Raw genomic sequence first — 15,662 nt, forward strand, 5'->3', positions numbered from 1 at the left:
GTCCCAGCAGGGCTTTTGGAGGTAGTCCTCCAGGTCATGTTTTCATAACCCAGTGTTGTCTTGGGTTCCTAAACTCCTCTCTGGGGCAGATGGGGTGGTCTGACTATTGCTCTTCTGTGGACAGACTGCAGGACCCACTCCCCCCTCATAGCAAGCACCACCAGCCCACACCCTCCTGCAGCAGCACTTCCCCTTCCCAGGAGACCAGAGGTGGCAAAGGAGAGGGAGAATTTCTACACCAGCACCTCCTTGCACCTAGCAGCACACATGCTTGTCTCACATGGCTGCAGGTGTGTGAGACCAGCTCTAGTGCAAGGAGGTGATGGCTTGTGTGTTAAGCTGGGCACCAGCACGAGTGCTGGGAAACAAAACTGCTTCACATCCCTCTGCACTAACACCAGCACAGCCCAGCACGACTTCTTCACTTCAGTGTCCCCCAAAGAGATTGGACAAACACTCTCAGCAGCAACCTGCTTCACCTTCATTTATTTTTGTCTTTATGTTTGCAATTTTTTCCAACCACACCACATTTGTACAGCATCTTTACACTATCCACCACTTCATATTTCAGCAGTTCCAAGTTTCTCCATTTAGCTGCTGGTATCACTTCATATGCATTTCACTCTCTTTCCTACAGATACAGCCAATTTCTCAATCAAGTCAGGTGTACACCATTAGACCCAAAAGAAGGTGAAGGTGTCCAACAGACTTAGATGCAATCAAAGCCCATGCTCAAAGCTTGGCATGATTGGAAGTTAAATCGATTTTGAAAGACATTGCTATTTGGTTTTAAAACACAGGATTACACTTAAGCAATTGCAACTGTATCCCCAGTATCAGTATTTGTCAAGGCTCAAAGAAAGTTACAGGTTTGCAAGTTCTAACTGCATTACCAGTTTCACAGAAGTCACATTTATAGTCAGAACCCTCACCATCAGTTAATATCAAAACTGATACTGACCCAAGCCAGTGAAAAAACTATTAAACTCCAATTAAATCCTTTAAAGTATTAAATGCTTCCTAAAAAAAAAAACCAAAAAAACCAAGAAACCCTATTTGATTATTCAAGAACATTAACAGAGAAAGATCTGAAGCATAAGTCCGTGCATGACTGACAAAATCCTTGCATAAAGCGAATTTACAACAAATAACAATACGCCCTAAAAGAATGGGGGTAGGGGGTAATCAGTCAAATCAGAAAGGGCAAGCAGAAAAGTAGAAGTAACAGATCTAAGTCTATGAGAATATATCAGATTGCTACAGGCCACACACAAAATCTGATGAACAGTCAAAGCAAAATGTTCAATTTTTTACACTCCTTGCTTAGTCAGGAGGTCATTGGTCAATGTACAAATGAAATGCATTTCTAAGTGTAATACCTGAAAAAGTAATTTGTACAGGAACAAAATTACTCAAAGCACATAATTTTCTAATCTAAAACTAAATAGCACTGGCTATGAAATTTTTCAAAACATTCACCTGCAAAATGAAGATGCCATAAACAGCTTGGAAGCCCCCTGCACACCAACAGACCTGAGCACCTAAAGGCAGTGTCTTTGCCATTCACCATTGCTCACCGTGGTACAGAACACTCTGGTTTGGCTCTCATGTACCTCATGTTACTGGCCTAACTCAAAACTAACCCTGCTGTATTTACACTTGTGTTCTCCCAGTCTAAGCCTTCCATAATGTAATGTATCACTTAATTCAGCACTAAAACACTTCCTGAAGACATGGGAGCAACATGCTGCTGTCACATTTTAAAGAAAGGGAAGCGTAACAGATGCAGCAGCTGTTGCCAAGCCAGATGAGGTGAGAGCACTTGATTTACCCATTGCCACTGAACAGAATGATTTCTGACATCCCTACAGGTCCAGCCCACTGCAAATGTGACAGTTCAGTGAGTTACAGGCTGAAAGAAAAAAAACAAGCCCAGCACTGTCCTGTCCCCTTCCTGGCATCTGCGGCTGGAGCTTCCAACACACAGGTAAGGCATGTAAGTCAGAAGTTTGTTCCACCCCAACTCTTGCTTACCGTCTCTATTTATCAGTGAAGACTGCTACCAAGAGCAATTAATGGCTTCCTGACCACAAGGCAAAAAGAACTGCATTTTTCAGAAGTGGTCCATGAAGCTTCTCTACTGACTGTTTATAGGTACTGTAATAAGACACTAGACAATACATTTTAGAAACATTTCAACTGTATTACATGTTCTTTTAAACTGTGAAAATCTATCTGGCTTGGTAATAAAACAAACCTGTATTCTCTATGCTACTCTGAAAATGTGTTTCACATGCCCAAAGTAAAAACAATTTTCCTATGTCATATACTAGAGAACTTAACACACTGCTCGCTGAGAAGGTGCATCCCCTTTCATACTCACAAAACACTACAAATTGTTCCTCCTTTCTGTAATTAATTTGATTTAAGGGACAAACAGGCAACAAATTCAATTGCCTATGGCTGGCTTTTTTTGTTGTGAAATTAGGAATTATTTTGGGGGGAGGAGTGTGCCAGATTTTTATTTTTATATAGGCAAGAGGGGAGAAATAAAATTACTACCATGAAGCGAAGAGCCAAACTAAATTAAAAGACAACAAAAAGAATTAATACTTTACTTCACAAATATCCCCTATTAGTCATATCTTTTAAGGCTTACGATGCTTACACAGTTTTGTCTTTTTTTAGAAGACTCTATTTTTTTATATAGGAACAATGAAAGCCAGTTTTAGTCAAAAAAAAAAAAAAAAAAAAAATTCTTCCATCCCCATGTTAAGTTTTGCCATTTAAAAAAAAATTAAATTCACTAAAGTCCTGCAGACAAGACTCTGTCCACGAATGATCCCTCAGGCCTGCAGAGCACAGAACTGCTGAAACACAGCCAGAATGTGGTGGTCCAGTTCAGCTGTAAACAGGAGGTTCTCTAGCGTCACCATGTACTGCTGGATTATCTGGTGGTGCTGGCAGATAAAAAAACAAAAACAAACCACATATATTTACTGTTTTTGTATTTATATCGGAATAGGCAGAGAAGTCAAGATACGTAAGAAACACAAATGTTCTTATCTGAATTGTTTAGCACATCTAATTTCCACAACACATAGATAAGAAAACCATAATGTAGAGGCACTGCTGACTGCAAGAAGAAAGCCTGTGCTAAAATCCTGCCTTGTGCTCACTCTAACTCCTCACTCATGGATCCTGGATTGTGTGCAGCACACATTGCCACTGCAGATTTCTTAGGAGAATCATGGTATTTCCTTCCCTCTGAAGACACATCTACTATCAGGGAAGGGTTCACCCCAAGGGAGAATTACACCACCCCTCCCATTCCTCAACACATCTTGTGCCCACACAGGTATAACTTCCTGTAACTGATCACTTTCATTCAGCCACCTGTGCTTATTAACTGATTTAATACAGTCAAATATTTAAAAATCATGTTTAATAGATATTTGTGCACCTCACTAAAAGGAATCCTGCAATATTTTAATTAACTTATTTAAAACGTGTCTATTTTAGCATTTTTGTTTGTTCACAACTTTGCCCTTACTGAACACCCACAGTTAAGTGGAAGTCAGTAAAATTCATAATCACGTCTTGAAATATTTTTGCAGTACACTTACAGTGAGGGAATTCTCCACTCAGGCCCAGCCACTCCAGCAGTCAGTGGCAGAGATTTGGCCAGAGCCAGGGAGCTGTGACCTGGCCCCACACCAGCCTCTGGGGAAAATGTGCTGCCACCTGCTGCAACTTTGGTGGAGCGCTCACCCCTCCACCAACTGAGCTTTCCCAACTGAGCACGGTCCCCCCAAGACCTTTCCAAAATGAGAAACGAAACTCACCTGCAGGAAGATCTGCTGCAGCCTCTCTATACAGCTCTTGTACCAAGGTGTAAATACATCAATTCCACCAGTCTCGCAGCGCACCAAGTGCTCCGTTAACAACATAATGAAACGCTGCAGTAGAGAGGAAAAACCCGAACTTATTCAGTCTCATCAAATTAAAGCAGAATCCTAACCTCAGGTAAGAGGACCTGGGTGTCAGAAGCTTTGAACAGCACTGTGAAAATAATTATTTTGCTTGGCAAATACTGAATTTAGTATGAAAATAAACCAGTTACCTTCTGGTTGCTCAGGAAATTGTGCTGTGTTCTAGAAGAACTCCTCTGTTCCTAAGCAGTTGAAACTCACCAGATCCTGCTCAGAACCAGTCTTTGAAGAGGGATGATCTGGATTGACTCTAACCCCTGATAAACTCATTGACCCCTTTTTCCATGTTCTTACTCCATGAAAATGCCCGAGATAGCATAATAGCAAGATGCTGAAAGCTTATAAATCAAGGAAGCCTAAACTAAGAGACTTTGACCATCATTACCTGGAATATAACAAGAAAGAGATTCTTCTGCTCACTCTGAGCTGACTCTACTTTTTCCTGCAAGCGCTCTATCTGCTCTTCCAGCGGTCCATCTTCCCGATCAGTGCTTCGGTCATCATCGTCATCATCATCATCACTGTCACGCTGTAAATGACAACAACATAGGACTTAACCAGTCATTTGGCAGGTGTGGATACCATTAATACCCTCTAGTTCCATGTGTGAAAAGGTCTGCAGAACAACTGCACACAATTGCAGATGAAAATCTAGAAGGAAAAATGCTAATATGGGAAAGCTCTGAAAAAAAAATTATTACCAAGATTTTGGAGAAACTAGAGCAAGCATAGAGATTAATCAGAATTAAGGGGTTTTCCTCCAGTTAGGTGCTGTGGCTGACACCCCAGCTGAGGTGTCCCTACACCAGGACATGCAGCATGGCAGCAAACAGGAGGAGTTGGAAGCCTCTGTGCTGCTGGACAGTTATGACCTTGTTGTCACTCTGAAATTGGTGGGATGGATCCCATGAGTGGAGCGTGACTAACAATGGCCACAGACTGTTCAGAAGGGACATGGGAGGAAAGAGACACAGAGAGATTGCCCTCTATATCTAGAGCTGGATAGAGTGTGAAGAGTGAAGAACAGCCATGGGCTGTGGACGGCTGGTGGGTGAGGAGCCCAGGCTGGGCAGGGAAGGAGCCTGTGGTGCTGTTTGTGACAGGCTCCAAGCAAGGAGATGCCATCGACGATGCTCCAGCTGCAGGAGGCACCACACCCACTGGCTCTTGTGCTGCTGGGGGAACTTCAACCATCCTGCACATGCTGGAAAAGTAGCTGTAGGCAATCCTTGAGATTCCTGGAATGCATGGAGGATAAATTCCTGACCCAGGAAACAGACAGCCCTACAACAGAGGTGGTGTCTGTATCTGCTGGTCACCAACACAGGGGGGGCTAATGGGAATATGAGGATAGAAGGCAGTGATCACGCCTTGATGGAGCTCACAGTCCTGAGGGACATGGGTCAGGAAAGGAGCCAACAGAGGCCCCTGAATTTTAGGAAAGCAGACTTTCTGCTTTTCAGGGACATAGTCAATGAGATTTTCTGGGAGACTGCCCTCAGGGACAGGGGAGAGGAACACAGCTGGCAAATCTTCACAAGAGGGCAAGAGCTTGCAAACGCCAGGAGCAAGAAATCAGGCAAGGAAGGCAGGAGACTGACAGCTGAGCAGGGAACTGGTGGTCAAACTAAAAGGAAAGAAGCAAATGCAGAAACAGTGGAAACACGGACACATAACCTCAGAAGAGCACAGAAACAAAGTTGGGTTGTGTAGGGGTGGGGTGGGGTGAGGAAGGCCAAGGCAAAGCTGGAACTAAACCTGGCAAGGGACACAAAGAATAATAGGAAGGTAAAGGGAGGTAAAAGAAGGTGTGTCCCCTGATAGACAATGCTGCTACACTAGTAATAACAAATGAGGAGAAGGCTGAGGGGCTCAAGAACTTCTTTAGTCACAGCTCTCAATGGTAACCCCCTCTTCCCACATCTCTTGAGTGGATAAATAGCAGGATAGGGACTGGGAGAAAAAGTCTCTCCGGCTCTAAGTAAAGATCAGGTTCATGGCCACCTGAAGAACCTGAACATACTTAAAAGTCTACAGGAGCCAATGAGATGCATCCTAGAGTCCTGAGGGAACCAGCAGATGTAGCTGCCAAACCACTTTCCATGGCATTTGAAAAGTTGTGGCTGTCAGGTGAAATTGCAGGTGACTGGAAAAGGGAAAATATTGTACTCATCTTTAAAAAGGGTAGAAAGGAGCATCCCTGGAACAACTGACTTGTGAGCATCACCTCTGTGGCTGGGAAGATCATGGAACAGATCCTGCTGGAAGCCATGCTAAGGCACATAGAGGACAGAGATGTGATTTGGGACAGCCAGAACGGCTTTACCAAGGGCAAGTCCTGCCTGACCAACTTGCAGGCCTTTTATGACGGAGTGACTCCACCAGTGGACAAGGGAAGGGCAGCCAGATATCATTTTTCAGGACTTTGACATGGTCCTCCACATTTTTCTCTCTAAATTGGAGAGAGATGGATTTGATGGGTGAACTGTCACATGGATAAGAAATCAGTGTCATCCAAAGGGTAGTGGACAACAAACCTGAGTCCCAATCAGTGGGACATCAGAGACCAGTGGTGTCACTCAGAGGTCTATATTGAGACCAGTGTTGCCTTCATTAATGACATAGACAAAGGGGTCAAGTGCACCCTCATCAAGTTTGCAGGTGACACCAAGCTGAGTGGTGCTGCTGACATTCCTGAAGGACAGGATGCCATCCAGAGGGACCTGCACAAGCTCAAGAAGGGGCCCAAATGAATCTCATGAGGTTTAACAAGGCCAAGTGCAAGGTGCTGCACCTGGGTCAGGACAGCCCCCAGCATTGGCACAGCTGGGGATGAAGAGATCAGAGCAGCCCTGGGAGAAGGACTTGGGGGTGCTGGGGGTGAGAGGCTGGACATGACCCAGCCATGGGCACTGCCAGCCCAGAAACCAAACGTGTCCTGGGCTGCATCCAGAGCAGCGTGGGCAGCAGGGGATGGAGGGGATTCTGCCCCTCTGCTCTGCTCTGTGAGACCCCAGCTGGAACCCTGCACCCAGCTCTGGGGTCCAGCACAGGAAGGACATGGAACTGCTGGAATGAATCCAGAGGAAGGACACCAAGATGATGGGGGACCACCTCTCTTAAGAAGGAAAGGCTGAAAGAATTGGCCTTGCTCAGCCTGGAGCAGAGCAGTCTCCAGGCTGATCTTCCAGTACCTGAAGGGGAGTCCAAGAAAGAGGGACTAATTACAAGAACATGCAGTGATAGAACAAAGATGAATAGCCTTAAACTGAAAGGGAATAGGTTTAGCTAAGAAACAGAGAAGAAATTCTCTACTGAGAATGGTGAGACACTGGAAAGGGCTGTCCAGAGAAGCTGAGGATGCCCATCCCTGGGATTGTTCAAGGCCAGACTGGATGGAGCTCTGAGCAAGCTAGTCTCATGGAAGGTGTGGCTGATCATGTCAAGAGCTTAAAACTGGTAAACTTTGAGGTGTCTTCCAACCCAGGCCATTCTATGATTTCATGATTTATTTAATGAAAACACAGTGAAAGGTAATATGCCTGCCAACTTTACCATTACAAGGTAATGTAATATTTCTAAAAACAATCTGGCATAGATTTTTTTCAAATTGCATCTACTGCAGCAAGACATGAAATTATTAAATAAAGAGTTCTGAAATCTCAGGGCTTTAAAAAAAGATGCAGCTGGTGCAAATTCTCTCCTGCACCCTATATTCATGATTAAAAAGGCTACTCACAGGAGTAGAAAGAGTCAGCATGGAAATTGATCTGCTAAGCAGGAATATGGCATGCTTCACTGCATCAAGAACAACACAACGCCACTACCACCCACAAAATACACCTAAGTACCAGCCTTGGAGGCTCAGGTGACTAAGTTTTAAACAAGACTACAAGGCATATATAAAGAAAGGCAGGACCTGATCAATTATGAGAAATTCAAACACAAGACACTGCTTTAATATCATATAGTTATTTCTGTGCAAAAACATCCATAAATTACCAGCTCAAAACTTCAAATATGTGTAAAAGAAGCATGTCTAACTTGGGACAAATACAAGGCCATGTGTTAACTCACCTACAGAATAGGAAATGAAGCTCACAACCACAAGACAGGTATAGCTCTGAGTCAGTGTAAAAAATGAAAACAACTTACCAGAGAGCAAGTGAGAATTTAATTTTATCCTCTCTATAGGAACTTGCCTTTTTCCCATCTAGAGAGGTTTTCTGAACTCAAAACACTGAAGGACCAAGATAAAGCATGCAAGCCTTGGACTCATTCCATGGTAAGGGAATACCCTTCATGTTGGGGTCATCAAAACTTGATGGCTTACTTCCTCTAAAAGAAATGGTCATGCAGCAGAGCAACAGCCCTCAGAACTATTCACTGTTGCATACAAGTGTTTCTTCCCGGCACAATACTCATTTAAAGTACTAAGTAATAAAGAGCTGCAGCAAGAGACAAGGACAGAAATTAAAACACTGGTATATTTAGAGATGCTAGAGCTCTGTGCCTCACAGCAAAATCAATGACTGCATCTAAGCCTTCCACAATCACAGGCATTTATTAACTGCTCATCAACATACACTGAGGAGGAAGCAGGATGGCTGCTGCTGTGAGTGAAGGAAACAAGATGAAGTGGCTGGGACGAACCAACACTGGCAAGTTCTGAATTAGTGATCTCTCAACAGAAGCTTCTGGACAAATGACTGATTGAGGAGTTTTCTTCAGAAAACATCAGTAGGCTCTGTGTCACACTTTGACACTGACCTCATTCAAAATTTTGGAGCTAGCTAAGAGTTTTATGCAGGTAAGCACATTAAGAGACCTCAAAGAAAGACAGAAATTCTCTCTTGCTTTCTGTAATTCAGGGTATTTATAAACTGACTTAATTGTGTCATAACTAAGTCCCGCATTGAGCCAAACTTCCTTGGGCCCCATCTTTTCCAGCTGCCACAGATGAAGACACTCACCCCATTTTACTGGCCCACTTGAGACAACAGAACACAACAACAGCTGCTTCCTCATCAGTTTGCTGTGTTTAATAATGCAAGATCATGCAACGGTACTCAGGAAAATAAGCTGGAAGAAGGAAGTACCATGCCAGTGTCAGAATCCAGCAGCATCCATCAGAAGAACAGTAACAGCCAACTTCTCAATCACAAATAGCTGTTTCTGTGCACTTCTGCATGGAAGCCACAAGAGCACTCTTTAACAGAACTTACTATAAATAATTTGTAACTGTTCTTACTGTTCTCTAATAAGGTATTTGGAATCCAGATTAGAAGGCAAGTGGAAGACATGATCATATTGGAAGAGAAACTTGTGAGGGAGAACTTGAACAGACCAAATACCTATGAACTCCCTTAAAAGATTTCACTAAACTCTTAAAATGCAGCTAACATTAGAAAGGCAGACCAAGAACATGCATCTAATTTTTGATGACTCAGTGCTACAGCTGGCCACATCTCTGCAGACATGCTTACTGAAGAATTGTATGTATTCAGTCCTTCCCAAAACCAACTGTGTGTCTGTAGATCAGCATGCCAGCTTGTACAACTTGGTTTAAAATTTACAAACAAATTACTCACTCTTTTGTGCTGCCTGGCCAGTCTGGCTTTGGTCTCCTCCAGTTCTTTGTGAATCTTCAGGACATGCTTATTCATCTTACGAATCGTGGAATGTAAAATCTCCCAGATATAAAACCTAGGAAAGACAGAAAGCACAAAAAACCACATTACACACTACTTGAAAACAGGAAACTAAATGTAGTTTATTAAAAGAAAAATATAAGTGGCAGAACTAAAAAAACTAAGTACCATTTAAGAGTGAACAAACACTCAGCATACAGGAAAGGATCAAGAAATCTTAACGAGTTCTTGCCTATTTATTGCAAGTCAGAATTTTATTTCATGTGTACACTGTAAGACTACTAACATCAAACTTGGCACCTTAGATTAAACAACTATCCTGATCTCAATATGCAATGCATCAGTGATGGTACAAGTTCACAAAACATCCCCAAAGGCCAGGCCTGTGCCCAGCCAGCAGCGATGCAACACACAGCAACAGACTTTGTCTAGGAACAGCTCCACTTTGGCAGGCTTAGATACTACTAGCAAAATGACATGCTAGCAGCAATCTTGCACTGTCACATCAACATTCATACCTCAACTCAGAAAGAAAAATGATTAAGTATATATTTTGCAGAAAGGGCAAAAGCCTAATTGTACCTTATTTCACTACTGAGTTTTCAAAGACTGAACTATATACTGGCAACTTAAAATAGCAAATCAAAGACTAGCAACCCAAACCAAGTTTTTGTTACCTAGTAAAATCGTGTGCCAGCTCTGAAGAAAAGATCCAATTTGCTACTGCAGCACAGTCAACAATTTGTGTCCGAATCATCTTGTCCACAAGCACAGCAATCATCTGTATTTTGTGAAAGACAATATACGCACAATCTGTGTAAAATATTCCAGCCTCAGATAAAACCAGAGATCATTCAATGCAATTCTACATTAGTGGTATTACTGAGTAATTTTAATTTTAGCAAACTGGGTACTCTAGCTTAAAACATTTCAAATGAGGGGATTTGTATCAATTACATAAAGCATTTTAATTTTGTTAACAACCGTACCTACTTCTGAAAGTAACTCTTAGTTAGCATATATACTCCCACACAAAAGTAAAAAATACAAGAATCAGAGTAGGAACTGAAGCCTTGAGAGACACAAATGGCAGAATTTGACATCGAAGTACTCCAACCAAAGCACATATACCTGTCAGATCACCATAATGAAGGAGCTGCTGTTAGCCTACCCTCCTTGAACTGCAACAGCCTTCAAACGTGACAGTAAGCTTTTCCCTGCAGGGCCCATTAACTTCAGGACAGAACGAACCCAGTGGAAAGGCTTACTTGCTACAGGCACTGCCATGACTATGAGGGAGTTGCAAGCCATCTAGCAGGCAACTGCAGAGAAGAGTTACTGACTAAAGAAGATGCAAGCTGCTCAGAAAAAAGGGCTTATCTTAGTTACTCATGTGATTGAATGCCACAGTATCTAAGAACCACAGCCTGCACTGTATTTATCCTTACAACCACTCGTTGTCAAATGAGGAAGTGTAACAAAGCTCCTTTTAAGGAAGGAAAATTAAAATAACTGAATGAATCATACAGAGGACTCAGCACTCAACTTTCAAGTCCCAGGATAGTATCCTATGCTCTATTTGTCTTTCTGCATTGCCAGGAAGGATTTCTGATTACTTAGCCTTCCAAAAAACACAAATCAAGGAGTCTGAGAAAATATTTAATCTCAACTTAAAGTTTCTCATTATGAAGTCACCACCACCAGCTTGCTTTTAAGTCCAGGGACTACTGACTCCTGCTGTTAAATCACTACCTGCATCACAGACCACTCATTAGTGCTATAACCCACATAAGCACTGTTGGTCTGAACCAAATCAAAGGGTGTTCCTGTAGACATGGGAGTAGCGTGAACAGCCTGAAAACAGACTCTGGACAAATGCTCTGCTGTGAAGGCATCATTCCTTTTGTGTGACAAGGAGGTTGAAGACTTGGGAATAAGAAAAAAGTGCTTGATCAGAAGCAAAACACATTGAACTGCAGTAAAAGCAAGAGAAGAAAAGCTTCATGATTAAGCAGAACAGCAAACACACAACTTTCCTAAGTTTTGCACCTGAGATTTCTTAAAGGGATCTTGATTTATTCGTAAAAATTTAACATGACTATTTAGTCTGGGTTTGAAACCTCAATCTCAGTTTGCTAATGCTGCGATACAAAGGAATGAAGAGAAAGCTGATACAGATATTATATTGCAGTAATGAAATTTCTTCTGATCTTAAACAGCAGCAAAAAGTAGGTCAGACTGTATATGTCACATTTCAAGGTCAGTAAACTAGGTAATAACTTCAATATATTTTTTAAAAATCCTCCTTTTTGAATGTTTTAATAGAGGTAACAGCTTGCATAGGTGGTCTCTAGATGCTCATTTTTTCCACTAGACAATGGACCACAGCTCCGGTAGCAGATGCAAAGATTACTCCTGGTTCTCAGTGGCATCACTTCCTATAGTGATAGGAAGATAGTGTGGCGTGTGCAACTGAGAGGTACAGTCCACTTTCCAGCACAGAATTCCACTTTTCAGCAACACAAACAAACCAGCAAGGAATATGTGAAGTAACCAATGCAGGCAAAGTCAGCCTGAGTTCCTCACTGATTTCTATTCATAGAAAAATGACAGCTGAGGGAAAATACAATTGCTGTGAAGAAAGCGAACAGCTTAAACAACCAAGGCATCTTTTGTAGGTCTTTTAGGGTGTTATTTTCTCTGGCTCAAGAATGAACATTATCACAGCACTGTCAGACTGATCTGTTCTAAACAACCACTACTGCAGCTCTACTCACCCTTCCCACACACAACAGTGACTCCAGCATGAGCTTTGTGTAATAACTGGACTGCTTTCACTAGCAATTGTTGAGGGGGGTAAAAAGGGCCTTAAAAATCCCTACACTTGCACATTCCTAGGATTGTGGCCTGTTTTAGATATGAGAGCTACATCTTATTTAAATTTACATATTTATATTGCTTTCCAGCTTCAAACAAAACCATGGTTTCGGCAAAAGTTATTCTCATGTTCAACAACCAGCACAGTATGAATCTGAGTCCTAATGACGGCCCTTGCCCTTTCACAGTGAACTCTTGAGAAAGAAACAGCACCACTGATGGTATGTATTTTATTTCCAGCCTTCATTTTAGTAGTAGCAACACTAAATACAATCCAAACTTCCCTTAAAATGACAATATACAAGTTATTTTTATAGTATATAAAAGACACTGCACATTTTTTTATTCACATATGACCTCTGAGAGTTGAAACTCAAAGATTCTTGACATTCCAGCCTCTTACCTGTGGATGATTCTTCCAAACCTCATATACAACCCTCAGAACATGAAGTTTCCCCTCATCACTTTCAGCAAGTGTTTTGAAGACTTCATGAAACCTTTTAATAGAAATAAGTAGTCAATTGATAGGCTGGGACCAGGTCAAAAGTGCAGCAGACATAAGGCAAGTGGTTTAGATTGGCCAAAAGAAAATTATGTAACTATCTAGAGCATTTCTCAGACAACTGTTCCCTGGAAAATATTACCATCCTGAGCTAAAATAAATTACATCTCCTAAAAGCAACTTGAATCTTAGTAGTGAACCTGCTTCCTGAAGCTAGGCTACATTTCTCAGGCTCTCAAAAGCAGGAGGTACTTTTCTGCTTCATGTGCTTATCTATACACAGCCGAACCAAAATTTGCTGCCTTTTGAGCCTTAGACCTTCCTCTTAACGTGTTTCTGCAACTTCAGACACTTATCCTAAGTGCCTCTTTTCCAAGGAGAGGCTGCTAAAAGCATCTATTTTAGCAGTTACTCTGACTGCTACACAGCATTCATAGCCCCGCTTATTGTAATATAACTATAAAGCATAAGAGGCTCTTCTTGATCTCTTGGCTGCCACTGATGTTGTGCAGCGGAGAAAATACCATGGTCTAAGTATCTGAATCACCCTGCCTCTTTTACTCCTGACTGCAGGTTACTACCCACAGCTTCTTATCAACATTGCCTCTGTAGAGCTTCCAGATGCGTGTTTTTGTAGTAGTTTTATCTATCTTTAGGGACAGATAGAAAAATAATGCACTAAGATGCGTGTGACTACCTTTCATGTAACAAAATCACTTAAAACCAACTCCAAAACACACATAATTAAAAACATTATTCAAATTTTGCTAAAAATGGTGCAGTAAATTCTTTGCAGTTCCAGCATATCTCCAAGAAGTATTTTAGAATGGATTTTACTCTGCTTTGGACGACAGAAGAAATTAACAGCAGACTGTTTTGAAGTTTCCTGTTTTCTTTTTCTTTCCTTTTTTTTATACAGATGCAATTGTCCTAGATTCATATTCATAGTATAAAATATTGCAATGGCAGCTACCCAGTCATTGAAATGTAGGGAGAATCCATTTTTCCTTGCCATAATCAGCAAATAAGCAATACAAAATGAAGTAATTTTCCAAACCTGTCTCACATAATCTACATCACATGGCTGCAATGTATATATTTCTGTTAATTCCATTCACATATGTATAATCTAGGATTTACATTACCATTCCTTCAGTAAGCAATGTCATTAGCTCTCCTAGTCATATTGCTTTGTGGAGTAGCAACACTGCTGAAGCTTGCACTCCACTTCTTTCATCATGCATTTCACTGTTAGAATTAAACTGTTCTGTGAGGCCCAAAATAATGCACATATTATACTTACTTTGCCAGGGCGCTGAAGGAGTGGCTAAAAGACTTTGCAGCCAGATGGAGCAGAGTCTGAACAAAGACTTCTATTTTCAGAGGGTTGAAAGTAAATCCTTCACCTGCAAGTTATTTGAAGTTGAAACTAATAAATACTTCAAGTAAAGCATGTAAGCTACTCGTACAACTGTAGAGATAACTTATGGTTTTAGCCCACTTCACAAGAAATCCATCAACAGAGTTCTGCAGGGCTGAGCAAGGAGCTAGTAAAGACTCCCACAAAATATGTATTTCAGGCTCCAATTTTGCCATGGCGAGGATGTGCAGAAAGCTTTTTCACCAACATGGAATTCTATCAGAGACACAGCCACCCCAGCAACATGTGACAGCACTGATGGCAGCACAGAAACTGCAGCTGTGCACCAAGATGGAGGCCATGGAAGGCCATAAAGATGGGGCATGGGTGAGGAGGGGGAGAGGTAAGGATTATTAACATACAGAGGCTGACCATTTAGGATACAGGAGAAACGTCTACCAGGCATGTACAGCAAATATAGCTACTATGGTGAATGGTGTCAGGTGCCCTCCCGCAGAGCACTAATTAGTGGGTAATGCCTAAAGCAAATCAGGAAACGTGACAGTGGATCCCAGGGAAAAAAAAATCCACCAGATCACTGTTGCTCTCTGCCTGTGTGCTGAACTCTTGCAAATACTACAAAAGCAATGAAGCTTTTTTCATTATTTAGATCACTTCTGCCTCTCTCTCACACCCCTCACTCCATAAAACACTCAGGCTTTAGGAATCAGTGCTGCCTGTGGCTGCAAAGCTAAGAAAGAATGTGAGTAGTCCCAATGTGATTTTTCATCTGAGGAATATGCCAGCTGGGAAGCATATCTGTTGTGGGACTGCACTGAGGGGAGGGAATTTCAGAACTGCCCTGTGCCACTGAAAGCAAAGGGGGTGTTAAGTTATTTTATTCCATCAATAATTGCAAGAGAAAACACACCTCAGGTTTCAGGTTACCTCTATTAGGAAAAGCAGGCAGGCCTCTGCATGCAAGATGCTCACAAAGAAACCAGCAGTGGTGTATTTACTGCAAAACTGAAACCAACTACTTGAAGGAAAAGCATACAGATCTGTGAACCAACACACTCCTATCTCCAAAGTATGGCAGATCAGTCTAGACACAGAATGCAAGACAGTCTGTCAAAGCTTAACAGCTTGTATCTTACCATCATCATCATCCTGGTTTGGATTAGGCACATCTTTTAAAATGCTGAAGATTTCATCATTGCTGGCTTTATTTTTAATTGCAATTGTTAAACAGAGTGCCACAGTATATCCAGGAAGAGACC

General features: G+C 41.9%; 1 protein-coding gene across 1 annotated transcript in view; it reads right to left on the reverse strand.

Moving 5' to 3' along the window:
- Positions 1-467: 467 nt before the first annotated feature.
- The window catches only part of NCBP1 (nuclear cap binding protein subunit 1), a 30,355-nt gene continuing 15,160 nt past the window's right edge, over positions 468-15,662 (reverse strand). Inside the window, exons 16-23 of the mRNA XM_056513331.1 lie at positions 15,540-15,662; positions 14,326-14,428; positions 12,924-13,017; positions 10,321-10,424; positions 9,584-9,698; positions 4,378-4,521; positions 3,846-3,959; positions 468-2,960 (exon numbers count right to left, since the gene is read on the reverse strand). Coding sequence (XP_056369306.1) covers positions 2,847-2,960; positions 3,846-3,959; positions 4,378-4,521; positions 9,584-9,698; positions 10,321-10,424; positions 12,924-13,017; positions 14,326-14,428; positions 15,540-15,662 — 911 coding nt within the window. The 3' untranslated portion in view covers positions 468-2,846. The remainder of the gene's footprint in view (positions 2,961-3,845; positions 3,960-4,377; positions 4,522-9,583; positions 9,699-10,320; positions 10,425-12,923; positions 13,018-14,325; positions 14,429-15,539) is intronic.

Source organism: Oenanthe melanoleuca, chromosome Z, assembly GCF_029582105.1.
Source record: "Oenanthe melanoleuca isolate GR-GAL-2019-014 chromosome Z, OMel1.0, whole genome shotgun sequence".
Classification (NCBI taxonomy): Eukaryota; Metazoa; Chordata; class Aves; order Passeriformes; family Muscicapidae; genus Oenanthe; species Oenanthe melanoleuca.